General features: G+C 46.7%; 2 protein-coding genes across 5 annotated transcripts; one reads left to right on the forward strand and one right to left on the reverse strand.

Moving 5' to 3' along the window:
- COQ9 (coenzyme Q9) lies at window positions 1-13,623 on the reverse strand. Of its 2 annotated transcripts, XM_019935768.3 has the most exons (9): window positions 13,487-13,623; window positions 11,052-11,220; window positions 9,750-9,885; window positions 4,314-4,456; window positions 3,969-4,053; window positions 2,804-2,908; window positions 1,368-1,523; window positions 1,014-1,067; window positions 1-705 (listed from the first exon to the last, which is right to left on the reverse strand). In XM_019935768.3, the coding sequence occupies exons 1-9, from the start codon at window positions 13,554-13,556 to the stop codon at window positions 670-672; spliced, it is 954 nt and encodes a 317-aa protein (XP_019791327.1). In that variant the 5' UTR covers window positions 13,557-13,623; the 3' UTR covers window positions 1-669. The 2 variants fall into 2 exon arrangements, with proteins under 2 accessions (XP_019791327.1, XP_033701032.1); XM_033845141.2 differs by lacking the exon at window positions 2,804-2,908.
- On the forward strand, window positions 13,585-27,473 carry CIAPIN1 (cytokine induced apoptosis inhibitor 1). 3 transcript variants are annotated; one of them, XM_019935769.3, is made up of 9 exons: window positions 13,585-13,721; window positions 18,376-18,557; window positions 19,391-19,543; window positions 21,459-21,538; window positions 22,976-23,138; window positions 24,575-24,648; window positions 25,533-25,648; window positions 26,140-26,221; window positions 26,744-27,473. In XM_019935769.3, the coding sequence occupies exons 2-9, from the start codon at window positions 18,401-18,403 to the stop codon at window positions 26,852-26,854; spliced, it is 936 nt and encodes a 311-aa protein (XP_019791328.1). In that variant the 5' UTR covers window positions 13,585-13,721; window positions 18,376-18,400; the 3' UTR covers window positions 26,855-27,473. The 3 variants fall into 3 exon arrangements, with proteins under 3 accessions (XP_019791328.1, XP_004313268.1, XP_033701034.1); XM_004313220.4 differs by having other exon boundaries at window positions 21,462-21,538; XM_033845143.2 differs by lacking the exon at window positions 13,585-13,721 and adding an exon at window positions 14,568-14,584.
- The last annotated feature ends 324 nt before the right edge of the window (window positions 27,474-27,797 follow it).

Consider the following 27,797-nt stretch of genomic DNA (forward strand, 5'->3'; position numbering starts at 1 on the left):
TTGCTTCAAACATATTTATTATAATTTTTACAGACTCTAAGTTCATGAATAGTCCTGCAACGCATGCTGGTGTAACTCGACACAGGGCCTGGAATCACACCTCTGGCCAGGCTGGGCAGTACCATCCAGCACGCACCTGTCTCAGGTGAGGCAGCTTGCGAGGGGTTTCCAGTGCAGCATCTCAGGACACCAGAGAAGGAAAGGGCAGCATGGTTCCCTCTGGGTGCACAGGCCTGTGCTGTGCTGTAGATGAGCTGCCACCTGGGGTGGTTTCAGACCCTGACTCTGACCTGGGAGCCCGAGAGAGCATTTCTAGGCAGGTTAAGACATGATCAAGGTGCCTGAGAGACGAGGACAGGGGTGTGCTGGGTTTCTGTGGCTTGAATGCTTGATTGAGTGCTGCAGTTTTTAATCACACAGCTGCAATGCAGAAAGGCATCAGGAGGCCGGGCCCGCTGTTAGGAACTGAAAAAGTGGCCCAACCCTGGGCTACAACTGTATCTATCCTCCAGTGCCCTGTGGTTTCCAGGTGGCTGTGGTAGTGTGTAGAGGCCTTCGGTGTTCTCTCGTTAACACCCTGTTTCATGGACGGCACCTCATACGTTTCAAAGCCCTTTAAATATATCCTCGGGTATTCTTCTGGGCACTCTAGCTTACACCCTTTCTTGCTCACCGGCGCTGGTTTAGACCTGTCAAATTCTTGAGCTGACAAAGGGATGGAAACAGAGAGTGATGAGACCTTGCCCTGACCCTAGGACTCCAATGGGAAAGATTGAGATTTCCAAGGCAGCATGCGTGGCTATGATGCAGAGATCTGACATACCAGGGTCCCGGGAGTGAGCACCGTTTCCTGATGCCAGTAAAAAATAGAAGTGGGGTACTTGGGATCTAGAGATTGGGACTGAACCACTGTCAGTCTTATTATTAGCTTTCCAGTTTAAGGCTACAAAACTACTTGGGGTCAGTGACACACGTGAGAATGGATGGGCAGGGATGAGCTGGGCAGTACTCACTGTCACCGCTGCGCCCATGAGTCCTTGCACCAGTGCCTCTCCGGTGGACTTTACCTAGAAGGAGTCAGAGTCAGGTTCTCTCAGGCCCCCACCACTAGCTCAAAGGTGAGACAGGTAGGACAAATCAGTAGGCCTATTAGCCCCGACAGGTAGAGTCAAGAGGGCTCTGTGTACTGGAGGAAGAGCCCATGGACAACACAATCACAAATGGGCCAGGTGTGGCTTTCAGGGTAGGCCCTGGGGACTGTCAGCTGAAGTCAAAGGGGAGCAAGAGAACAGACAAGTGACCAGTGCGGCCCAAGGAAGACAGTGTGCCTAGTGAGGAGGCTTCCCAAATGCCTAGCCCCCAGCTACCTGCTTGGCAGTGTGGCCCACGTTCATTGCATCGTTAATTCGGTTTTCCAGGAAGTGCCAAGTGTCCTCAAAGTCTGGGGAGGAGTCCTGCATCATCACCAGCTCTGTCGTGTTGTAGATGCCAGCCAACACTGCTCGGCGGGTGTACCAGTTAAACTGCAAAGAAACCCATCAGAGAGGTGGGTCACCACTATTGCTGCAGGTTGGGGGAAGTCTGGGTAGTTCCTACCCAAAGCCACTGGCACTCCTGGGCTTCCTCCTGATTTCTTCTTTTCCTCACAGATACACATGGCCCTCTAGACAAAACTGCTGTTCCCAAACTAGGCTGGGTGTCAGAATCACCTGGGAGATTAAACATGCAAGCTACTGGGCCCAACCTCTTAGAGTCCAGAGGTCTGAAATAAGTGCCGGGGTCTGGATGTTTCATAAGCGCCCCACGTGATTTTGCTACATCCACTCGGCTTTGGAAACGCCAGTGAAAAGCCTAAGTCTCAGGACATCTAAGTTCCAGGGAGGCCCTGTGGTAAGGCAGTAATGACCAAACCTTCGCGTGTTCATCAGTGAAGTGAGGGCTGAGACAGCATCACGGACAGACTGGAATACCTAGGAAGAGCTGAGAGTTCAAGTCCTTCAGCAACTTCTGACTGTCCTGGCGAACCACTCTTTAGAGCCCTAGCTCGGCTGCTTTGTGTTTTATCCCTCTGATTTCTTAGCTTTCTAATTTCATTTTCCTACCATCTCTGTTGGTGGTATATTCCCACACGATGGAAGTTTATTAAAGCACTTTGTTATAACTGTGGTGGGAGCATCTTTTTCGCCTCCCATCCTGGATTCCACAAAGTACCATCACACATTAATTTCCTTTATGAAGGTGTATATATATATATATATTTTTTATTTTTTAATTTCCTACCAGAAATATGGTAGCACTAACAAGTCAGATTCTTTCCTGGTGCCTGTTTAAAGGCTTATTGATCTCTTAGCGAAGCAAGCCAACATGGACTACAGGGAGAGAGTTTCTTTTTAAAGCAACGAGTGTCTCCATGGCATTCTTTTTTTTTTTTTTTTTAATCAGTCTCATAAGAGACACACACTGAGAAAGCCTGCTACGGAATCTAAATCATAGAAGACTGAGGGGGAAATGATTATAAAATGGCAATCCAATCACAAGGCCCTCTGATGCCTTGTCACCAGTCTAGTGGGGGAAGGAATACCAATGGCTCATGGCTATGGCACTGGTCCCTGAATGAAGATGACCTAGATCCCACCGTGGCTTGTGGAGGGACCCTCCTCATACCTTAGCCTCCCCTTTCCAAGATGGGAATGACACTGTAGTCCCGTGAAGGATTTGTTATCAAAGAAGTTTCACAAACTTCCTGAGGAAATGCTTAATCCAAGCGTTGCCAGTAGCCTGCGGGCCTGCAGAGAGCACTCACGTCAGTGGACTGGTCCCCAGCGTAATGCCACATGTCATCCACCATGCTGGTGAGCAGGCCCAGGCTGGCCGGGATGTTGTGAGGGAGCAGAAGGATGCTGAGCGCCTGAGGAGAGATGGCAGAGGAGTGGGACTGCACACCGGCAGCGGCGGGCTCAGGTGGCTAGTGCCTCACCTCCCCCTGGAGGTACGGAAGGGGGCCTGCCCGGCCCTCCTTCTGAGACTCACCATCTCCACCCACTCGTGTGAGCTCCTGGCGTCTAATGCTCCCGACTACAGCTAATGGGAGCCAGGGCAGATCCGACCCTCAGCTGACCCAGTCAGATTCTCAATCCCTAGCATGTGGACTTGGGAATGCAGACAGCCAGCTCTAGACTGGTGGCTTTGAGTACTGAGAGCACCCCATTCTGTAACATGGAGGAAGAAGCAGGGATAGCTGGGGAGTCTGGGGGTGGAATTTGAGGTGGAAAGGGTCAAGCTGGAGATCTGAAACCAAGCGTGGTGAGCATGGGCAGGGGATGGGACTTGACTCTGGACTGTACTCCCTCACTCCCGCCCACAACTGAAATTACATGCTCAGCCGTCTCCCAGCTGGGCAGAGGACACTAGATGATCCGTAGGCCCTCTCAGTGCTGATGTGCTTTGAGTTCTTAACTGAGAGAATGGCCTGCACTGTGACACACTTTGAAACAGGAAAAAAGGACCTTTAGAAAAGGGGAGTGGGAAGCCCTTGGAATGAATACTCCAATTCTCTAAGCATCACACTGACATACTGAAAAGAGGTCCCAGTTCCCTGAGATCTAGAACGCGACAGGCCTGTTAATGATGATGGCCAGTAAAATCTTCTGACTTTTCTAATCCCCTTCATGGATTCCTCCTCATTGAAGACCTGGTGGCACACTCGGGCCACTAAGACCCCACCCAGGACGTGATCTAGGACCCACGCCACCCACGTTTCCAGGAACTGAGACACAGATGGCTCAGAGGTCCTCTCTTTGGCTCTCGCAAATCTGAAACCTAGCTCCACCAATTGCACTGCGAATCCCTAGTTTTGTGGAGATTAATGAGCTGACTTCTGAACCGTGTGCCAGACCCTCCAAGTGAAGGTGCCGAGGATCATAAACACGAATACTTTCTGCCCTGGGGCCTGGATGTGGACTCTGTACCCGAGGCCAGTGCTCAATGTACGGGATCAGCATTCTCAGTCTGGTTTCCACAGCATCCCTCAGGAACTCGTCTGTTTTCCTCTTCCTGGAAGAGGGAAAAGAAAACACTGTGTCTCTGGATCAAAGGCATGGGCTCGGTGCTACACCGTTTACTCAGCCCTAGTGGGGAGGGCCCCACCAGCTCCTGATGAGACAGGCAGCTGCGTTTCAGTCCCAGCAGAGCAGCAGGGCTGCTCAGTGCTACCCTCTTGGCTCTGCTTGGATTGGCCTCCTGGGGACAGCTAGTGGCGCCTAAGCTCCTTGAACCTTAGCTGCCACCCCGAGCAATGACGCCATGGGACTTACTCTGCCTGGCCCAGCTGTACCAGCTTCTGCTCCTCTTCCAGCACACGGGTGAGCCGAGAGTTGCACTGGGTCACAAAATGCAGTATCAGCTCACTGCCATCATTCCCAAACATGTTGGCAGCCGCACTGGAGAGACCCAGAGACTACAAAGGGGGAGAGGGAAAACGGGAAAGTGGCGGGTAGGTGGAGTGGACATTTGCCGCCTGTTCATCACTAGTGCCTCCTCTTCTAGTAACAGCAGCTTGGTTCTCAGTGGGACACCCCACTCTTCATTCTTGTCCATGTGATCTGGGAGAAGCTGACCACCAGTCCCTCCACACTCCATCAAGCCCCTGGGTGTGATGCAAAGCAGGGGATCCAGACCTAGATAAGTGGAGTTCACAGCAACTAGTTCAGGAACGTGCATGTGACCAAATCCAGCCCTACGAGGCCGCCTCCACACTTTTGCTAGGCCCGATGGGAAAGAAGTACCCTCTTTCCTCTGGGGCTGCTGAGCCATTTTTAGTCCTGCATGGGAAGGCCCTGCTGAGAATGAAGCTCACAGAGAAGAAAGCAAAGCAGATATGCTGTAGAGACAGTTCCCAGCAGCAACAATCTAAGAACACCGAGCCAGAGCTACTTCCAGACTTTTCTGTTATTAAATGAGCCAAACACTCCCTTTCTTGCTTGAGCCAGTTGAGTTTGAGTTCTGACACTTGTAACCTAGAGTTGTAACTATTATAAAAAGGGGGCTTGGGAAGAGCGCTCATAACTCTCTTCCTCAACAACTCACTTAACCTAAGCCTCTTGGAAAGTAGGTCTCTCAGTTGTTTAAAAAAAAAGTCTCACAAACTTTTTTTTTTTTTTTTTTTTTTTGCCGCACCGCAGCATGTGGGATCTTAGTGCCCCGACCAGGGATCCAACCCGCGTCCCCTGCATTGGAGACACAGGGTCTTAACCACTGGACTGCCAGGAAAGTCCCTCACAAACTTTTCCTAATGAGTTGTCAAAGAGTTAACAAAGCCACAGAGATCCTTTACTATTCCTCACATACAGGACTCATTGAGCAGCTACTGGAGGGAGAACCCTGACAGCAGCAGGGACAGAGGGCAGAAAAGGAACCAAAAAAACCATTAACTCTAAATTCCCACCATTGGGAAAGTGCCTCTCTTTTGGTGGGAGTACACGGCCGTTTTGGAGGGCAGCTTGGCAATATTCACCTCAACACCAGAGCTGCAGGAGCATCAGTACTAAGGGTGACTGCGTGCTCCCTGTGTGCCTGGTGCCTGGCTGAGCGCACTATATACACGACCTTGCTGCAGCCCCACAGCAACGCCAGCAGGTGGGTATTACCATCATCCACATTTTACAGAAACCGAGGCTTAAAGCTCTTAACCACCAGGCTATGCTGCCTCTAACATGTATGTAACAGGAACCTCGAAAACATACACACTCCCTGGGCCAGTTGTTGAGCTACTGTCTCTCAGCTCCAAACCTGCCCTTCCTCTGCAAGCCACACTTCTGGCTCCATGTTAGGTCCGCTGATAGGGTCTCTAGAGGGAGACTGCAAGGCTGGAGGAGGAGGAAGGGCCTGGCTCCTCGCGGTTTACTTCCCGCCTGCTAGCGGTCTGTGTGAGCAGCGCCCTCCTTCACCACCGCAGCAGTTCTGTCCAGTGGCAGCAGCTGAACCCAGTCTGCAGTATTCTCGACAGGCGCAGACCCAGTTTCATCGAGCCACCATCCTCTCCCAGCCCTCCCAGCCGCTCTGCCATTTCCCCAACCCCAGAGGCCAAGTGCCAGCCCCAGGGGACCCTTCCTCCAAGGTCAGCGACACCAGCACCCGCTGAGGAGCGCGTCCTCCGGAGACGTGGGGGTTTCACCGCCACAGGGACTCTCCTTCAAGCTCCTAGCTGTAATCATTCCAGCTCTTCCCTTTGTTTCTTTAGCCCCTGGGATGACAGCTCCTCCCTGCAGGTGCTACCTCTACCATACCTTAGTGTTCTTTTATCCTTTCAGTTACCTGGTTACCAATTTCACATCTAGTTAACAATTCTTTGTGTTAAATTCTCTCTATTTGAGTAACTGGTGTGATTTCTTCTGACTGATGCACTCCCTGAAAGACCAACTCCACTTCTCAGAATTTGTCCTAAAGAAACCAACCAGAAATGTACTTAAATCTGTCGTACAAATAGGCTTATAATATTAAAAAAATTGGAAACAACCCAAATGTTTATCAATTGAGTTCAAGTAAATGCAATAGGTATTATGCAGCCGTATGAATGGAGATACGCAGAGTGAAAAAAGCATATGAAAAAGAGTGAAAAATTTAACCATAGAATAGTCAATAGAATCAGATTTTTCCAAACAATCCTGTTACATTTCTGTCCTCCCCTGGTTCCACACCTTTCTGTAATGATTCTCTCAAACCTTCTCTGCTACCTCCGAACCTCTGTCTCCTCCCACTGTTTCCTAACTTCACGATCAGGAGACAACCACACCTACGTTACAGAGAAAACAGAAGCCATTCCCTGGGAACTCCTTAAAGGTTCTTCTAGAAACTAAGCCTGCAGCTGTCTTCTCCAACTTTGCCCCTAATACATCGAAGGCTAGTCTTTCCACCTGTCTTCCGGATTTCATAATCCTTGCCTTCAAGGAACCTCACGTTTTTTATTTTGCCACTTTCTCTTGTATCTTCACCGTCACCGGTGTTTCTGCGCCCTCCTGCCAGTATTCAAACATGCTCATCAAACTTCCATCCCACCTCCCCTGCTTAGTATACTAGCTCTCTTCTCCCCCTCGCAGCCAAACGCCTCTGCACTTCCTGACCTCTACTCACTCCTCAACCCGCCAGTTATTTTGGACCTGTACTCCCTTCAAACGGCTGCCGCTGCAGTCACTAATGTCTAGTTGCCTCATCCACATTCTCCCGCTTTGCCTCCAGCGCAGGCTCCTCTACCTCAGTCTTCTTTGCCACCCCACCCTGTTCCACCCCACCCTTAAATGTCAGTGGTCCCTGAGGACCTAGACTCTTCCCTCTTTTCACATGACACTCTAGGCACATTCATGCCACCCTAGGCAATCTCACTCACTTCCATGGTTTAATGACCACATACATATGTGGATTATGCCCCAACATATACTCTAGTGCAGGCAGCTCCTCCAGTTTCAGGCCTGTATGCTTGAGGTCCCCCGTTGGCCGACCCAAAGACCCCTCAAATTCAACAAAGCTCAAGACTGTACCCATGGGGCTTCCCTGGTGGCGCAGTGGTTGAGAGTCCGCCTGCCGATGCAGGGGACACGGGTTCGTGCCCCGGTCCGGGAAGATCCCATATGCCGCGGAGCGGCTGGGCCTGTGAGCCGTGGCCGCTGAGTCTGTGTGTCCGGAGCCTGTGCTCCACAACGGGCGGGGCCGCAGCGGTGAGAGGCCCGCGTACCGCAAAAAAAAAAAAAAAAAAGAAAGAAAAAAAGACTGTACCCATGGGCCTTCCTCAAACCTGGCTCTTCAGTGGCCTTCATCTAAGAAAACGGCGTCACCATGTACCCACGCATGCAAACCGGCAGGCAGCTCTGGTGGCATTTTGTCACTCCCTCCTATGTCATTCTCTCACCAAATCTACCCACTTGTCTCCACGTTCACTGCCCCTGCTCTAGGTCAGAAAGCCCTCATCTCTCCTGGATGGCGGGCAGCCGCTCCCAGTGACTCTCTGACTCCAATACTTTTTCATCCAGCAGCCAAAGTGATGGTTTTGAAATGTCAAATTGAATTCTATGCCTCCAATTATTCTTAGAATAAAAGAAGGCCTAACTCTTCAACATGACCTTTGGACCTTGCCTGATGTGGCCTCAACTGACCCTTCCCCAGCCTCACTCAGCTCAGACCTCTTCCTGATTCTCGGCATGATGGTCTTCTTCGGTTCCTCTAATGTGCAGGCTTCTTTCCACTCTGCACATGCTGTGTCTCTGTCTGGACTTGTCCATCCCCCACGCCACCAAATCAGGTAAAGCCTTCTCATTCCTCGGCTCTCAGTTCCAAAGCCTTTCCTCACCACGTTCTCACCCCACCCCGAGTTAGATTCAGTCCCTCCACTGCATGTCACAATAGCACCTTTTCCTGATAGCCCTTACCACATTTTATAAAGATGTATTTGTATATATGTGATTAATGTCGCTAGACTGGAAGCTCAACAAGGGCAGAACTTTGCCCACCCTGACTACTATGATGCCCCTAGGACCTAGCACACTCTCTGTTCAATAAATATTTAAAGAGTGAATGATTAATAAACGAAAGGGGTTTTTTTCTAATTTGAAAGATCAAAATGTTGATCTTTGTTATCTTTTTTATATCTGTCTGTATTGTTCAAAGCTTTCACAGTGAGCACACAGTGGAATCATATAGTATACACATTCCACTTATGTGACTTCTGTTACCATACGTGCTCTCGGGAGAGTGAGAGAAGACAAGAGAAATAACAGTTAAATTTTAAAAAAGCAGCAAAGTTGCCCACTGTCCCATCTCAGGAGCAGATATCTCACGTGCTTGGGGTGGGAGATGTGAATCTGCAGTTCCATCAGTCTCCATCCTCACAGACCTTTCATAGGATGGCATGTGGCTATGCTTGATGATTCTGCACAATGAGGCCTAAACGCGAGCCTATGGCTTAATCTAAAGGAGCGGGCTGCTCCACTGCAGGAGGAAACACCGATTATTAGACTTACATAGAAAAATGAGGTGTGCTGGTCTCCAAGGTGGTGCCTTCTTGGGAGTTTTCAAACACCACATTTTGTCAATTCTAGGACCTCCGTTTTTTTTTCATTTTAAACAATCAGTGTGAATCATAAATTGATGATGCGTCACAGTTTAACAGACAGCATTTTTCTTTTTTAGTGATGCATAAAATAATGGCGCTTCTTACAACCAATGGCATCTTAGAGTCAATGAAATACGGCAGGTTTTTTTTTTTTTTTTTTTTTGCGGTACACGGGCCTCTCACTGTTGCAGCCTCTCCCGCTGCGGAGCACAGGCTCCGGACGTGCAGGCTCAGCGGCCATGGCTCACGGGCCCAGCCGCTCCGCGGCATGTGGGATCCTCCCGGACCAGGGCAAGAACCCGTGTCCCCTGCATCGGCAGGCGGACTCTCAACCACTGCGCCACCAGGGAAACCCGGGAAGCCCCTGGCAGTTTTGATCATAGGCAATTCTTGTCTAATGAGCTGCCTTTAGAACCTAACTGCCAAGAACCAACTCCACGGTATATTCTTTTTATATTAAAAAATAATTAAAAAACAAAGCCATTTCTACCCTATTGGGGAAAAACAAACAACACAGAACCAGAAAATCGTATAGCAGTGAGGAGCTCTGGGGCTCTGAGCTGGGCTGGAAGAAAGCCCTCTGCTCTGGCTGCTGTGATTCCCTCCTGGCTGATCTTGGTCAGGCTGCCCCGCCCGCACCCATACACACCTTGGCTCCTTCTGCAATTGCCTCTGCTGTCCACCCGTGGGCGGGCACACACTCCAGGGCCGCCGTCAGGATGCGCTGCTGCAGCTGCTCCTCACTCTCGTAGTCCTCCTCCTCCTCACCGCCCTGGTCTGTGTACCTGAGACCCAAATACAAGAGAGACATGGGGACGGAGCCCAGCACACCTCACCTCACCTCACCGCCTGCTGCCTGGCATGCAACAGGTGCCTGGCCAGAAACCACAGGCTCTGTGCCTCCTCTCAACACGTGTTGAGAGGACATTTACTTATGTGTCGGTATCAGCATTTGAATACCAACAGAGCAAAAATCATATAATCCTTCGCCTCCCATAGAGTCACTGAGAGAAAGGAACCATGAGCGAGGAGGTCAGGTGATAGGAAGGTGCATGCTGTCACAGCACCCTGGATTTCCCAGTTTATAGCCTTACCACATTGTTTCTTTATCTGGATTTGTACCAAACTGTAACTCCATTGAGGACAGGGACAACGGTTACGTTATTCACAGGGCCTGGCACAAAGTAGATCCTCAAACAATATTTGTTGAATTGAAATGAAAACTACTTTCATTGGGAGACCAGACAAATGACTGGGAACACTCCAATTTCAGAGCCAGAGGAACTTCTCAGCGGCAGGATTAAGTAAAGACGAAACATCTAACGGAGATGTAAATTATTATTTCCTTTCTGGAGGGCAATTTGGCCTCACATGTGTAACGAAATGTAAAATGTGCGTATCCTTTGACTCAGCGCTCCCACTGCTGAGAGAATCATCTACTTTATCACATTATTTTTCATACCAGTGAAGGAAATCTAAATACCCATCAATAAAAGACAGGTCAAATAAATTTTGGTACTGCCGTTTGCTGGAATACTATCAACCATTAAAATAATATAGATTGTGAAATGACATTATAAGCGTACTATTGAGTGAACAAACAGGTTCTGGAACAGCATGTATAGTGCACAGTGTAATTAATCATTTATAATATATACAGGGTTATATACGAAATACGTTAGAGAAAAGGATATTCACAAAGCATTATCTCTGGGTTTGCGATTTCTGATAATCTTTTTACTTTTGTGAACTCCTTTGTATTATTTAGAATGGTTTAGAAGGTACAGGCACCGTTTTCATAAAACAAACAAACAACAGGTTCCTTTCAAAGATAAGGTTGAAAATGATGAAAGCTGTGAAGGGAACAGAGAGGCTAGAGGAAGGAGAAGCACAGATTCACCCAAGCACGCAAAGTGGTCAGAAATGGGTGGACTGGCGTTCTACTGCCTACCTGGGGGGTGAACGAGAAGACTCCTGACTGGGTTCTTCTGTGCCCTGTGTCTCAGAATGTTGCTGAGAAAAAGAGGGGGGAGGTTGCTGCTCCTGCTGATCTGAAGACCTCAGCTGTGTAGCTGAAGCGTGGAAGGCACGTGGCACCAGGGCTGGTCGGCAGCGGGACACTGAAACAAACTGAGCTGGTCAGCCAGGGACACTCACCAGAGAAGACCCTTTGAGACCCAGAGTGGTACGAGGGATGGGGAGGAAGAAAAGCAGAGGAAAACCAGAACCACACAAAATTCTTGGGTAAACTGGGAACCTTTCGACATGATGTGGTGGCAAAAGCAGGAACCAGGAAACGGAAGACCTGTCTTCTAGACATGTTTCCATCATTTGTTAGCTGTGTGTTAATGGGCAAACCATTTCACCCCAATGAGCACGACTTTAAAATATGCAAATTAAGAGAAATAATCTCTACTTACTCAATGGGAGTGTTGCGAGGCCCAAACAAAAAAATGAAAGTGACTTGAAAACATTATATATTTATATATCATGGCAAGAGCACTGGACTATAAATTAGAAGGTCTGAGTACTGACTCCCTAGTGGTTATGTGGCGTCTCTGTTTTCTCATCTGCAATATTGCAACACCCATTTACTTTAGGAAAGGGCTTTTGGAAAGTACAGTACTGTATTTCCTAAGCAAAGGCTCATACTATTTTCTTTCCCAGTATTTTACTATAAAAAAAAAATTCAAACATACAAGCAAGTGGAAAGAATTGTGGCATGAACACCTGTGTATCCATCACACTCTGCATACATCAAGCCATCTTATTTATTTATTTTGGCCACGCCACACGGCTTGTGGGATCTTAGTTCCCCAACCATGGATTGAACCTGGGTCTCAGCAGTGAAAGCACCGAGTCCTAACCACTGGCCAGCCAGGGAATTCCCCAATCCATCTTATTTTTTGATGCATTTGTTGCAGACTTCAGAATTCTTTATCTTTAAACATTTCAACATGCACATCATTAACTAGAGTTCAATATTTATTGAATATTTACTGTTCTTTTATTGAGGTGATATTTACATTCAATGAAATGCACAAATCTTAAATGGGCCAATTCTGAGTTTTGACAAATGTATACACCTGCCTAACTTGAACCCCTATCTAGAGATTAACATCACCCCAGAAAGTTCCCTCTTATTCCTTCCCAGTTATTCCCCACCCACACTATGCTGAATTTTTCATTCTAGTCTTGCCTGTCCTAGAATTTCATCTAAATAGAATCATACTGTGTATCCTGTGTATGTATAAGACTTCTTTTGCTTAGAATACTTTTTAGATTGATTCATATTTCTGTGAAAATCAAGAGGTTGTTACTTTTTACTGCTGAGTAGCATTCCACTAAGAAACACTATTCTATTGAACACCTGGGCTGTTGGCTATTATAAAGGTGCTATGAATATACTTGTTCAAACCTTTTTGTAGACGTTTTGCTTTCATTTCTGTTGAGTAAATACCTCGAAGTAGATTTTCTGGGTCATAGGCATTACTTTTACTGAACATATTTAGTTTGGAGCTTTGTACAGAAACAACAAAACAGCACTTATTTTAAAGAAAATCTGTGGACCAAATCAGGAAAAAATGATTTTTAAAAGAAACAGCACCTATGTGTGAAAATATCAATTATTTTAGCATAGGTACAGAAAAAAATGGACCAAATATTCATAAAACTTCGAAAAGGACCTGGGAGGTCCCAAAGCAATATTGCAGAACCACTGCAGTCCACGAGAAGATTTTAGGTGAAATACAGGAGAATATTATTTCATTAGTTATATATTTATGTTAATATGTTAATTCATACGTTCTATTTGTGGAAGATGACATTGGTTTTCCATTTATGGTAGTGATACAAAGCTTCCTCTTTTAAGAAAACGTCTATATTTTTACGAAATCAGACGTATAAACAAAAATACTGACTATATGGTGGCAAAGGTGGTACGAGGATACTGAAGAATTACTGAAGAGGTGGGGAAATGACTGACTTGGGAAAAAGTAGACTAGGCGCTCTCTGTGTCTGTTTCCCGGGATCAGGGCCCAGGGACTTGACAATGGAGTTAAGAGACTGGGTACAAGTGTGCCAGTCTGCAACCGACCGAGCTGTGTGACCTTGGGCACCCACAGCCCTCTCTCGGGCTGCGTCAACTCCATGAAATGGGAGTGACAGACCCTTCCCTGATGCTCTCGCTCCTCACAGGTCGAGAATGGGGTCAGAAGCCAGCCAGGCGGCCACTTCGAGCCCGAGGCGCCGGCGCGAGCCGCTATGCCCTTCACCTCACCTTGCTCTCGAGCCGCCACGAGGCTTCTTCCGCCCCTCACCCAGCCCAGATCGGCTTCGCGCCCCCTCCCCTTCCCTCCCCGTTCCCGGGATCGGCCGCCCTCTCACCGGGGAGGCACCGCAGCTGCAGAAGCCTCCACCCCGCCCGGCCGAGCGCGCCAGACACCCTCGCTGCCATCTTGGAAGCGGGCACGCTGCCTACAGCGACGCGCCGTATAGCACCGAGTCAGCTGCATGGCCACTTCCGCCCTCCCCGCTCAGCGGGAGCTTCGTCCTCTCGCGAGAGGCGCGAGGTGCGGAGCCGGCCGATGCTGAGAAGCCGGGAGCGAGACCCGGGCGGCAGGTGAGCGATCACCAGGTGGTCCGAGAGCCCGATCTTCCCCAACGTCCCCGTTCCGGCCCACCCTCTGCCCCATGTCCTCTCATTTCCCATCGCCAGCCTCGTCCTTCGGCGGAAACGTGGCTATGGCCACCTCCCTGAGGACCACAGCGGGCTTTCGCCCGGGGGAAGCCGGTGTGAGGGGCCGGGCCCGCCGTGCCTCGTCCCGGTCTCCTGGCATGGTGGCTTCTGCCCTTCCCGAGCTGCCTTATCTCCCGCGCTGCCGGACCCGGCCTGAGGCCCCGGGGGACAGCGCTGAGCTGGGGTCCGGGAGACCGGAGTCTGAGACCCGGTTCTGCTAGTAGCCAGCTGTTGTGACCTTGAGTCTCAGTCCCTCTTCGCAAACATCAGGGAAGCTTAAGTTTCCGTCTTTGGGGGTACCTGGACCCCCCAGGTTGTAATTTTGAAACTTTGACTTCCCTGAACCTCCAAAGTGTTGAGTTGATATAATTGAGTATTCCCAAACTTGCCGGATTGGAAAAACCATCAGGACACTTGTTAATAAATCGGATACCGAGGTCTTTCTCCTGGAGAGTTGATTCAGTACATCTGGAATCTTATTTAGCCCTGGAATCTTATTTTAACAAATGCCCCCGGGTGATTTGGACGATCTGCAAGTTTGGGAAAGGCTGGTGGCCTTTATTCTGACATTGAGTGCCAAGCTCTGCGTGACTCAGGGAGGTCATGGACTAGTCACTGAGCAGATATGTAAATGCGAGGCGCCTCACTGGGAAACCTATCACCAGGGAAGGCTTCATGATAGTCGGAAGAAGTAAATGGTTTGGGGATGAGGGATAACCAACAGCTGGAGCTAAGCATGCCGTTCTGTAAGTTTTGTGCAGTTAGACCCTTGTCTTTTTGCACACTCCTATCAACCTTTTCAGAACCTCTTACTCTCCCCTGCGTGAGTGTGGGGGAAGCCTCCCCCTAAGCCAAAACTACTCCCCAAATGTTAAAATTTCAGATCCATATTTCTGGGTTTCGGTAAAGCACTACTGATCTCTCCATGAGGTTTTGTTTTCTGAGTTCTGTCCACTTATCTTCGAATGAATCTTTCCTGTGGAAAATCTAGCACTTGGATATCCTTCCTGAAACCCTTAAGTTTGACACACACCTAATTGCCTGGAGACAAAGTCTTCTATTTCTTTTCCTTTGAGTTTACTGTTTCCTTGCAGATTGTCACCTTTTTTTCTGTGTGTGTGTGTGTGTGTGTGTGTGTGTGTGTGTGCGCGCGCGCGCGCGCGCGCGCAAGTGCATGCACTTCGGTCAGTTCATTTTAATTAAATTTTTCTTTCTGTTAACTGTCAGTATTCTTAGAATTTTTTATGCATTTGACTTAAAAGGATTTGATCCTTGGTTTGAACTGATACCCAAACTTCAATCTTATTTATTTTCTTTTGGCCCTCTTCATCCTTAAAAGGAGCCTAATGCCTCAGGATTTGATGTTTACTGGGTGCCTTAAAAATAAAGAAGTGCATCTCCAGAAGTTGTTCTCAGACATCTGCTTTCACTACCTGCCCACAACATTTTAGAAGGGCTGTGGGCATGTGTGTGCAGCAGTCAGAGTTGGAGAGATGCTTAACAAGTCCAGTGACGTGACAATGACTTCTATTCCACCTCTTTTTATTTATGAAACTGGGCTCTGAGTCACACTTCTAAGTATGTTGACTTAGGTGCCAGACATTTTTTCCTTGTTTTTTTAGAAAAGACATTGACAACAACATAAAACTCTGATGGTGAATAGTATCACACTTCGGCTTTTAGATATTTAAAAGAACATTGTGTCCCATTTTATTTGGAAAACGCTGACTGAAAGTGGTGGCTGTGTCTTTTTGAGAGTTAATGTTTAATAAATGTATTTTATGAGTTCCCTGTTGCCATAGAAGATTAGTTTGGGGGGCTATGGAAAACAAAGCACTTTCCATTCTTCTAATTTACAGACACAATCCCACTGGAGTACTGTATAAGATGTCATAAAGTGCAGCTCTTATGTTGTATAACTTTAACAATAAAAAAGGAGCTTCACATTTCTCCCTGGGGTGTCCTCCCAGCAGGTATGGCTGAGGAGGAAGAACAAGATTTTATAGGACTGTTTGAAGCAAAGGCAAATAAACTGGCCACAGAGAAGTGGAGGCTCAGAGTTCTCTTAGAACATTATTTTATTGAGCTCTGTGTGCCAGGTCCTGCTGAGTACATTGCATATTTTTATCTTCTCATTTACTTCTTGCAGCAGCCTTGCAAAATATAAGATTATTCTCCCTACTTTATTAATGAGAAAAGAGGCTAATCACTGATCCATTGTCATGTAGCTAATAAATAGAAGATCTAGTGATAGGTAGAACCCCAGTTCATCCGTATTCGAAACCTGTGCTCTCTGAAACTCTGCCTGATAAATTGGGAGATTGGGATTGACATATATACACTAATATGTATAAAGTGGATAACTAATAAGAACCTGCTGTATAAAAAAATAAAATTCAAAAAAATAAAAATGAAAAAATAAAACCCTGCCTCCATTAAGGTTGCTGAAAAGGTCTCAACATCTGGCTTTTTGTGTTTCTCTAGTTAATGAGTAGCCTTTGGCCCCTCGGTTCTTCCATGAGGATTTTTCTGTGAGTACAGTGCAAGGTTGTAGTGGGAAGGGAACTTCTCATCTCTTTCTATTGTCCCAAGGGAGAGCCTGTTCCAACATCATTCTAGAAGGAGATCATTTATTTCTTATAACGTCATACCCAGCAATCCATATTCCTATCTTCCCCAGTTGGTTCTTAAATGTGAGATTGATCCAGAGTTGTTCACTTGAAAGATTTGTAAGGGTTCTTCCTCAACATGTTACAGTTGAAAGCTTAAAGTTTCAGTTCTTGATTGTGTGCTTTTTAGGGATTTAAAAACCACAATTCAATGACTAAGGAATCCTGTTTATCTGATAACACTTGGCATCCTTTTACCACGGCGTACAGTCAGGTCAGGATAATAAAGAGGGCATTCCACAGGGAAGGAACCAGATAAAAAGCATGATAGAGTGAAAATGCCAAGATTTTTCATACAACAAGGAAGGATTCACTTTGGGGAGGTGGGAGATACAGGTGGAGCCAGATTACGGAGCACCTGAATCCAGAAGACTGAAGAGTTTTGACTTTGCTCTAGAAAATAAAAGCCTTAGGAAACGAGCAGCAAAATCAAAGTACTACAGTATTTAAGGATGACTGGCTGACCTAGGCATGTTTTGTAGGCTGAGGAGCAAATCATTTGAAGGGAACATTTTTTTTTGAAAGATTCTGCACTCAGATTGCTTCACATGTCTTTTTTTTTTTTCTTTAAGATTTATTTATTTATTTGGCTGCGCTGGGTCTTTAGTTGCAGCACGTGGGATCTTCGTTGCAGCATGCGGGATCTTTAGTTGTGGCATACGGAGACTTTAGTTGTGGCACGCGGGATCTAGTTCCCTGACCAGGGATCAGACCGGGCCCCCTGCGTTGGGAGCACGGAATCTTAACTGCTGGACCACCAGGGAAGTCCCTGAAGGGAACATTTTTAAAGAAGGAAGAGTGTGTAGGCCTGACTTAAACTTGGTCCCGGAGTGTCTGTGGTGGCATAATTGTCACTGGGTTAGCCACCTCTGCAGAATACAGAAGTATTCGGCTTAAGACCCATCTGTGTGTGATCCCTCTCCCGCAGCTTTGGTCTCATGTCATTTGGTAGAGCTGTCTGAAGCCAGGGACTTGGAGTCATTAATGTTTAAGAAAGAAATGGGGAACTGAGTAGACTGCTATCTCCTGACCTGATTGCATCGTGAGGACATTCTATACTCATCTGAGTATCAAGTCAAAGAGAAAGTTGACCCCGGCAGGAGGAAATTTCCGTAGGTTAAAAGCATGGGTTTTACAGTCATATAGACTTGGATTCAGATCCCAGCTTTTACTTTTTCCACACAACACTTACTAGTCGTGTGACCTGGGCAAAGTCAACAGCCTGTTTCCTGACTGTAAAATGGGAGTAATATCTAGTTTAAGGTTGTACTGAGGTTCAATTGAGATAATGTAGGTAAAATGCTTTGAAGAGTCTGGCTAATGTTAATTGTTAGAGATAGAGGCAGTAGATACTATTGATCAGTGCAGAGTCAATAGAATTGAATTTTCATATCTTGATGAATGGGAAAATATCATTATTCAGTTTGCTAAATTTACATATATTGTCTCTTTTTAAAAAATACACTAAGCTTGTGGTTGGGTTATATCAGCCAATTTATTTGCCTCCCTTGCTGAGTCATACTTCTGCCTAATTAATGTCCTGTGTGTTTTACATTCTGTTCAAGCTGAGTTGTCTCATACCAAAGAGAAAAGAATATTTGTGCCTTCAACCTCCTTACTTGACCGTCCAGTCAGGATTCTCACCAAGGAAGCCACCTGCCATATTTGGGAATGTTGGGGTTATGAAACCTTGGGATAATGGGTTTATTTATTCACACTCTGGTATCTACAGTGAGTTTTTCTAATGTGGTCAGCATTCCCTGGTGGGAGGTCAGAATTAGGTTGCAATTCTAATCACATTTGGTGGTACTCCATGGATTGAATTGCGTTTTGTCTCTGCTCACTCTTGACTCTCCTTTGGCCCATAGCTTTTAGGTCCACAGCACTGCAGGAATGGCAGATTTTGGGATCTCAGCTGGCCAGTTTGTGGCAGTGGTCTGGGATAAGTCATCTCCAATGGAGGCTCTAAAAGATCTGGTGGATAAGCTTCAAGCCTTAACTGGCGATGAGGGCCGAGTGTCTGTGGAAAACATCAACCAGCTGTTGCAGTGTAAGTACCTACCCAGGGTGTCTTACAGGGAGGGCGGTTTTGATGGCAGTGCTGCATTTCTTGTCGTTCCTTGATAGCTGGGGGGTTTTTTGTTGTTTTTTTTTTTTAAATAAATTTATTTATTTATTTTTGGCTGTGCTAGGTCTTTGTTGCTGCGCGCGGGCTTTCTCTAGTTGTTGTGAGCGGGGGCTACTCTTCATTGCGGTGCACGTGCTTCTCATTGTGGTGGCTTCTCTTATCGTGGAGCACGGGCTCTAGGCACACGGGCTTCAGTAGTTGTGGCTTGCGGGCTCTAGAGCGCAGGCTCAGTAATTATGGCGCACAGACTTAGTTGCTCCGCAGCATGTGGGATCTTCCTGGACCACGGCTCAAACCCATGTCCCCTGCATTGGCAGGCGGAGTCTCAACCACTGTGCCACCAGGGAAGCCCAATAGCTGAGGTTTTTTTTTGGGGGGGTGGCACATGATAGTAGTTTTTTCAGTTGAGATACAGTGGACTTATATAGTTGATGATTTGTTGATGATTTGTATAAGTAAGTTCTTATTTCTTATTAGATGTTCCACATTTTTTTAAAAAAGCTTGGTTTTCGTCCACCTTCCTTTTTTACTTTTTCCCCTGAGCATACAAAAGGAGATGAAGTTAGTAAGACTGAGGGAGAGCAGGGCAGCAGTGTCCTTGCCCCTCTTGCTAGTAACGGTGGTATAATAGCATTTGCTGAACAGGTAGGTGTTTATTCTACAAGGCCACGCATGTAACCTTTGTGGGGACTTGGGAGGGATTGGGAGATTCTGGGGCCAAGGTGATTGTTGATTAGAGTCTTCCTTCTTTTCAGCTGCCCACAAAGAATCTAGCTTTGACATTATTTTGTCGGGTATAATTCCTGGAAGCACCACTCTGCACAGTGCTGAGATTTTGGCTGAGATGGCCCGGATCCTTCGGCCTAGTGGATGTCTTTTTCTGAAAGAGCCGGTAGAGACAGCTGTAGGTAAGGAAATTTTCACCTGAAAGACTAGAGTTTAACAGGGTTGAATCTTTAGGTATGTTTACCGCATCTCTCTGAGAAGGAGGTATAATTTGGAGATCAACAGTCCTGTACTGAACCTTATCCTTAGGGATAAGGGATGAATTATTGTAAAACTCTGAACCAGCACATCTGAATAAATTGTGATATTTGACCCATTAGGTAGTAAAATAGAAGGAAACTGCTCATCTGAAAATGGCTGGATCCTTCAACAGGTGAATGCTTAAACTGGTACATCCACACCATGGAAAACTATGCAGCACTAAAAAAAGAACAAACTATTGCCACGTGCAACAACTTGGATGAATCTCAGAGGAATCATGCTGAGTGAAAGAAATCCAATCTCAAAAGCTTAGAGGCTGTATGATTCTGTTCATATAACGTTCTTGAAATAACAAAGTTATAGTGACAGAGAACAGGTTGGCCATCGTCGGGGTTAGGAATGGGAGGAAGGGGGTACGTGAGGCTGTAAAGGGGGTGATGTGAGGGTTCCTTGTGGTGATGAAGACTACGCACACACACACACAAGTGTATGTAAAACTGGTGAAATCTGGATAAGCTCTGTGGACTATCAGTGACAACTTCCTGGTCTTCATATTATATGATAGTTGTGTAAGATATTATCGTGGCGAGAAGAGGTGAAGGGGCCTTGAGACCTCCCTGAACATTTTTTTTTTAACTTCCTATGCATCTATAGTTATTTCAAACTAAAAAGTTAAAAAAATAGTGACTAGAAGTCTGAGAGTGATGAGCTAAGTATCGATTCATGTGAAAGTGAAGATAGAATCCAAGAAATAAAAACCTCTTTTTTGCTCAGTGGTAAAGCTGTCAGAATCATTCTAGATTTTTAGCCTTTTTTAAAAAGAATTTTTATTTATTTCTTTATGGCTGTGTTGGGTCTTCGTTTCTTTGCGAGGGCTTTCTCTAGTTGTGGCAAGCAGGGGCCACTCTTCATCACGGTGCGCGGGCCTCTCACTATCGTGGCCTGGCCCGTTGCGGAGCACAAGCTCCAGACGCGCAGGCTCAGTACTTGCGGCTCACGGGCCCAGTCGCTCCGTGGCATGTGGGATCCTCCCAGACCAGGGCTCGAACCCGTGTCGCCTGCATTGGCAGGCAGATTCTCAACCACTGCGCCACCAGGGAAGCCCGATTTTTAGCATTTTTAACTAGACTTTCTATCAAAATGTGATGACTTATTTCATCAAATAATAGAAATAAAAGTATTTTGAGGGCTTCCCTGGTGGCACAGTGGTTGAGAGTCCACCTGCCGATGCAGGGGACACGGGTTCGTGCCCCAGTCCGGGAAGATCCCACATGCCACAGAGCAGCTAGGCCCGGGAGCCATGGCCGCTGAGCCTGCGCGTCTGGAGCCTGTGCTCCGCAATGGGAGAGGCCACAACAGTGAGAGGCCCGCGTACCACAAAAAAAAAAAAAAAAAGTATTTTGAAATGTGTAAAGGCATTTATGTGGAAATATAAGCTTGTGATGTTAATAGCAGCTATAGCCTTCTTTGGGATGTAAACCTTGGGTGACTAAACACAGTGTCTGTCGGAACTATACAGAGATACTTGTATACTTTACGGTTTCTCAGCCTCTTGGTCATTATCCAACAGCCCCTGGAAGGTTAGGTTTTTCAAAGAAACAGAGAGTGATATGAAACAATAATAATGGAATTATTATATGACACTTAAGAGCATCAGTAAGAGCACTTTGAACAACCAAAAGGAGTTGTCCAATTAAAATATTATCACTAAAATATATATACATTGAACAGAATAGGTTATTATTGTTTTAGTGCCTGCTGACCTGAATAGCAGAAAGCCTTTATTATTTTTCCTGCTTTGACCTATAAAGCTATTAACTGGGGTTTTCCTCTTAGCAGTTAACAATAGCAAAGTGAAGACGGCATCTAAGCTGTGTTCAGCCCTGACTCTTTCTGGTCTTGTGGAAGTAAAAGAGGTATGTTTGTAGACGACCTTCTTTGCTGGGAATTTAAGCCTTGGGTGACTAAACCCAGTATCTCTTTTGTCAGACGATACAGAGAGAATCTGGGAGAAATAACAACCCTGAAGGTGAGGTGATCAGTGTCACTCAACTAGGAAACAAGTTGAGAAGGGCTCTGCATGGGAGAAACCAGATGCCTCGAAGGATGAAACCTCTGAAATCAATCTCCTCTGAAGAGACTCAGCTTGGGCCCATGTGGGTTGGGACGTATTTTGGTCTCAGTACTAGTGGTGACCACTGAGGCAGGGAGAGAGCGACACATCTCTTAGTGGACACGAATCTTAGGCCTAAGTGAAGGGCAGTTGCCTGTATTTTCCTCAGCTTTTGGGTGGGAGGCTAGAATAGGTTGGAGCGGGAAATCCTTTTCTGACAATTCATTAGAAATATTAACATTAAATAGAGGTATTTATGGTTCTACATTATTCTCCAATGCTGAAATTTCCTTGTGTGAGAGGTGTTATACCACGATAGCTGTTATACCATTGATCTGTACATGACCTGGGGCCTCAGTTTCTTCACGCCTACCCTTTCTTATTTTTCTTTTTAGTTAAAGTTCTTCCATTTTTTATTCCAAAATATGGGATGTTCATAAGAATTCAGTTAAGACTGAAGAATATAAAGTGACATCTCAGGCCTTGCTTACACTTTCCTCCCCAGAGGGAGCCACCAATACATTTGTTGGTGTGGCTGTTCGGACTTCTTTTTATGTATTTACAAGTGTGTTTTGTGTGTGTGTATACACATTTTTTAATGTAAACAAGGTCGTATGTATACAGTGTTCAGTCACTAGCTCTTTTCCCCACCTTTAGCTGTCTTCGACATTATCCACCTCAGTGTACTGACCCACTTTCTTACTAATGATGGAATGGCGTTCAGTGCTCTAGATGGACGGTGGTTTATGTAGCAGTTCCATAATTGTCGGACATAGAGGCGGCACCCCCAGCTTCTTCCCAAGGAACATAGAAAGCATTTCCCTCCCCCTGTGGTTCTCTTTCTCTACTGTGTATTTCATTTCTAGCATCTTTACTGTGGGCATGCTCCCCCGCCACAGGCTTCGATTCCATTCAACAGCCTCTTCAACATGTCCGATTCATCTCGATAATCATAATCATTACAATCTCCACAATGCCTCGCACAGTGCCTTGTACCTAATAGACAGATATTTGATAAAACTCTCCAAGGGGCAGGCTCAACATAAACATGTAGACAGAAGTTACACTCCAGGGTCCTGATCAGTGAGAAACTGAACGTGAGGCACGAGGCAATGTCTGTGATCTCCTGCTGTCGTGTGCTTACTACAGATGTGAGCATTTGACACCTGTGAGGGGGACATAGTACACCATCATACTGTAGAAGAAGTGTGGCCTAATCCTCTGATATCTTGAATTTCAGCTGCAGCGCAAGTTCTTGAGCCCTGAGGAGATTCAGTCTGTCCGAGAACACCTGGGTTACCACAGTGACAGCCTACTCTCTGTGCAGATCACAGGAAAAAAGCCCAATTTTGAAGTGGGTTCTTCTAGTCAACTTAAGCTTTCTACTACCAAGAAGTCTTCCGGTGAGACTGGCCTAGGGACATTGTTCTGTCTGAGTGGGCCTGAAAAGCCTTATTAAAAACTGAGCCAGAGATCGGAATGAGGTGGTGGTATCTTCAGAGGATCATTCCCTTCCTTAATTTCCCTCATTTCCAAATGGAAGAATGCTTAATGTACTGTTGTTCTGGGCATATTCGGATCCAAAACTGAAATGATGCATAGATACTACCTAGTTCAGCCCCTTCTTCTGCACCAGAGGACACTGAGGTCTCCAGATTCTAGAGGTCAGACTCCCGTAGCTTCATTAGTTGATGAAGTCTTTCCAGACCCCAGAATTATGACATTTACCCTCAGAAGACCTCACAGTGACGGTCATGGTGGATAAGAGTGTGCTATTCCCCTTCCCATGTGTCCTTTTCTCTGTGCCACTGAATTCAGCTTTTCTTTGAGGATCTTAAGACACTTATAAAAATATCTCCTCTCAGAAGATTGCACTCCACCCTTTGTCACCATTCTCACCCTTCCTATCACTATTTTTTAATGCCTGAGTTGAGAAAAATTGTCCTAGCTGTGAGGTATGCAAAAAATTTACAGGTACATTCACACTGCTCTGTTTTGACTGTCCAGCCTAAATCTTCAAGAAATCCTTTAACGTCCTAACCTTTGGAGTCACAGTTCCAGAATGGGTAGGAGCAGCTTAGATGACCTGCCCTGTGGGAGATCTGAGCATCCAGTGTGACAGTGATCTCTGGGGGGTGCACTTCCCCCCAAGGCCCATTCGTGGACTGGCCCACACTGAGCCCTCAGCTCTTTGGGGCCCAGAGAGAGAATCAGGAGGTGTGATTTGCTACTGATTTGTTGTTACACCGCCGCCACCAGCTCTCGAACCCATTTTCTTGTCTGTAACAGGTCTACATGTGACTGGAGCTTTGCTATTTATTATGCTTTTTGGTACAGTTTCTTGTTTAATATTCAAATCTCCTGCAGTGGGTATAGGGAATCCTATTAGCCCCATGTTCTAGGGATGGGAACTAAGAGAAGGAGGAGAAAGCGATATGGAGTGGAAGTTAAAAGCGTTAGGTAGACTCTGTCTGTACTTGTGTTATTTGTGGCTGTGTGTAACTGGCCTAAGTATCTAAACCTCTTTCCTCATTTATAAAATTAGGATGACGAGAACTTTCCTCGTAAGGTGGTGAGCAGGACTAAATTAGATCATGTGTGTAAAATGTTTAATGTAGTATCTGGCACAAAGCTTAACAAATGATGGCTTTTATTGCCATAAAGTGATGGGTTCCTCTCATGCCTTTCTAAGTGGTCGAGCTGGGCCTTGAACCCAGGTCTTTTGACCGCCGGCCCAGTGTGTTCCCTGCACAGCCTCAGTAGAAAGCACTTACATGTGCTTGGAGTTTGTTCCCAGCTGCTTTTCTGGAGCTTGTTTTCTTTCATTGGTTGGATTCAGGGAAGCCTGCTATGGATCCTGCAGCTGCCAAGCTCTGGACCCTCTCGGCCAACGATATGGAGGATGAGAGCGTGGTGAGTCAGCACTGTGGTCACCTGATTGCTTTCTTTTAGGCCCCACTTTGGGTGGGAATGTTGTTGTTTGGAGCGGCCTTTCTGGGTTTATAGGTGTGAAAGCATTTACAGCCCAGCCTTGTGGCTGTGCCTGCCACTGGCATTTTTTGACTCAGAAGGAAACTCCACATTAGTGGCATTTTAAATTTCTTTTTCAGCATCCTTCCCCCCGCAGATTTTCTTGTTCTCACTTCATGTGATGTATTAAAGACTCTTGTGGGCATGCGTAAACCTGAAAAGAGTTTGTCAGCTAAAATATTTTTTGGCTCCTTCGTCTGGGCAAGTCACCAAATGCTCACTGTCTTAACAGTAATGCTCTTCCAACTCAGATCAATGCTTTCTGTAATAAAGTTCTTCATTCCTACAACTATTGAAGTTAGAGTGGTAAGCAAACTAGGCGACGGTTTGTGCCCTCACAGAGCTTACAGATTAACTGTCTACACGTTTATCGAAGAATTACACAAGTGTATATATCATTATCTGCCTTTTCCTCTGGAATTATATAGAAAATATTCCATTCCCTTTTCTCACACGACAGCCCTTTATATATTCGCATAAATATAATGCTTCTCTCTTTGTTCTTCCTGCCCCCTCCCTCCCTGCCCTCCACACACATGTTCTCTGCACATCGTAAATGAGTCCCCAGCCCCCTCACAGCCTAACACAGCTTCTGTGCACGTAGTGTACTCACTGTGTGGTCAGCTTGGGCGTGATGATCAAGCCCGGGTAGGATGCTGGGTGCCTTCTACATAGATGGGCGAACTGCTGCTGTGGACTGTGGCCACTTCACCTGTTCCTTAGCAGAGACCATGACTGTGTCATTAATGGCTTCGAACATTCTCCAGGATCTCATTGACTCAGATGAACTGCTGGATCCAGAAGATATGAAGAAGCCAGACCCAGCTTCCTTGCGGGCTGCTTCCTGTGGGGAAGGGAAAAAGAGGAAGGCCTGCAAGAACTGGTAAGCCTTGGGGTGAGAAGAGGCTGCCAGCGGCTTCTGATTATCAAGGAATCGCTGTACTTTACAATTACTAAAACATGTTTTATTGTAAAATGTATCAGACGGTTAGAAGAGTATGCTAAATAAGTACATTTTAAAGAACAATAAAATGAACACCCATGTACTGCTCACCCAGCTGAAGAACCAGGAACATGACTTGTTCCTTAGAAGTCGCCTCTGCGTGCTCCCTCAGCTGCACCTCCCTCCCTCTCCTTACAAGAGGCTACCATTCTCCCAAATTTGTGCTAGCCTCTCCTGGCTTTTTCGATAGTTTACTGTCTATGTGTGAATCTCCAAACAATACATCATTGAATTGTGGAGCCCAAACCTGACTAGGCCAGGAAAGGTCAATACTCCATATCTGTGAAGGCTCCCAGGGAAAAGGTCTGTCAAGGATTTGGAGTTTCTGGGTGGTGGCAGGTCCCGCTCATCAGCTGCTAACTTTCCCCCAGCACCTGTGGCCTCGCAGAAGAACTGGAAAAAGAGAAGCTGAGGGACCAGATAAGCTCCCAGCCCAAGTCGGCTTGTGGAAACGTGAGTATCTGGTTGATTACTCAGTATTCACAAAGGCCTAAACTAAACACAGACCAGCTCCAGCTCTACAGAGTTCACTGCCCAAGTATTTTAATAATAGGTGAACATGTGAGAATGTGTCTCTAGGTAGAAATGGGAAGAGGGGTTATCTCCTGAGAGTGGGTAGCACGCTCATGCCCGTAGGGGAGGCACTTGTCATTTCTTATTTTTGGCCCCTTTCTTTCTGCTTCACATTAGGCCTGATGCTACCCAGCCATTTGCTGAGTGTGGCTGTGATTTGAACTGCTGAGAATATGGAAGTATGTCCACCTAAGGAACTTCTCTAGACTTCTGTCTTTCATGAAATCAGAGATCTTAAAGACTCTTAGTATTTGGATCCCAGTTGGACCTACAAATGTACGCAGTCGTTCTCTTCAGGCCGCTGTGGCCATACTATGAAATTTGGGATCCCTTCCTCCTGGCCTGTGTCTCTGGGAGAGCTGACACTTGGCTTCCCTGTATGATGGTCTCTTCTTTCAACAGTGTTACCTGGGTGATGCTTTCCGCTGCGCCAGCTGCCCCTACCTTGGGATGCCGGCCTTCAGACCTGGGGAGAAGGTGCTCCTGAGCGACAGCAGCCTCAATGATGCCTAGGGGAGGGCCCGGCCTGAGACACACCTGCTCCTCCGCCAGCTCCTGCCCCTTCCATCCCACCACGTGGTTCCTCCCGCCTCCTCTCGATTGGCTCACTCTGGCTTAGGTCCATTGCGGAGAGGGTGCTCAGTGGACAGAGTGGAGCTGGCTGGGAGCAGTGGTGTGGAGTGCTGCTGCAGATCAAGACCACGGTATCCCGGGGCCCTGTTACCCTGAGTGGGGACCTCCTTCACCCAGTGTTAGGTAAACGGGGCACATCCCAAATAGGCCCCTCTCGCCAGGTCAAAATGCTGACATTTCGTAACACTCTCCAAGCCCGCCATCCTTGAGTATTAACACTGTGACAGAGAGGGCCCCACCCCATTCTAAGCTCCGCAGTAGTGCCACGGCTTATCTTCCAGAGTTGGTGGTTTATTCACCATGCAGTTTTCTTGGTGACAAGAGGCAAGTGTCTCATGACCTCAGAGCACCAAGAGAATCACTCCTTGGTTGCTGTGATCATATCCAGTGTCCCTCTGCCCCCTCCAGTCCTACCCCCCATCCCTGTTTTATTGTGTTGCATCTGTGCCCTACTGTCATTTCTGTTAATCTCCAGGTATTAAACTTACGTACTAATGTATATTCGCTGTGAAGAGGGGATATGTCTCTCTGTGTGTGTGTGTGTGTGTGTGTGTGTGTGTGTGTACATGTGATGTCTGACACAGCCATCCAAGCTCACCTGGGACCACAAAACTCTTTTCTGGAAAGGCTGAGTCACACCACATGGGGCCAGTCCTGCACTTAGAGATCAGGGCCTCTCTCCATCTACTTTAGGAGAGTCCAGGTTGGTAGCATTTAGAGAGAAGCAGGACACAAGTCTGACCCAAACCTCTGAGCAGCAGACACTTTGTTCTTCTTGTTCTCCACCAACGCAGACTTGGAATGGATCTTGCCAAATAGAGAG

The sequence above is a fragment of the Tursiops truncatus genome, chromosome 19 (genome assembly GCF_011762595.2).
Source record: "Tursiops truncatus isolate mTurTru1 chromosome 19, mTurTru1.mat.Y, whole genome shotgun sequence".
Classification (NCBI taxonomy): Eukaryota; Metazoa; Chordata; class Mammalia; order Artiodactyla; family Delphinidae; genus Tursiops; species Tursiops truncatus.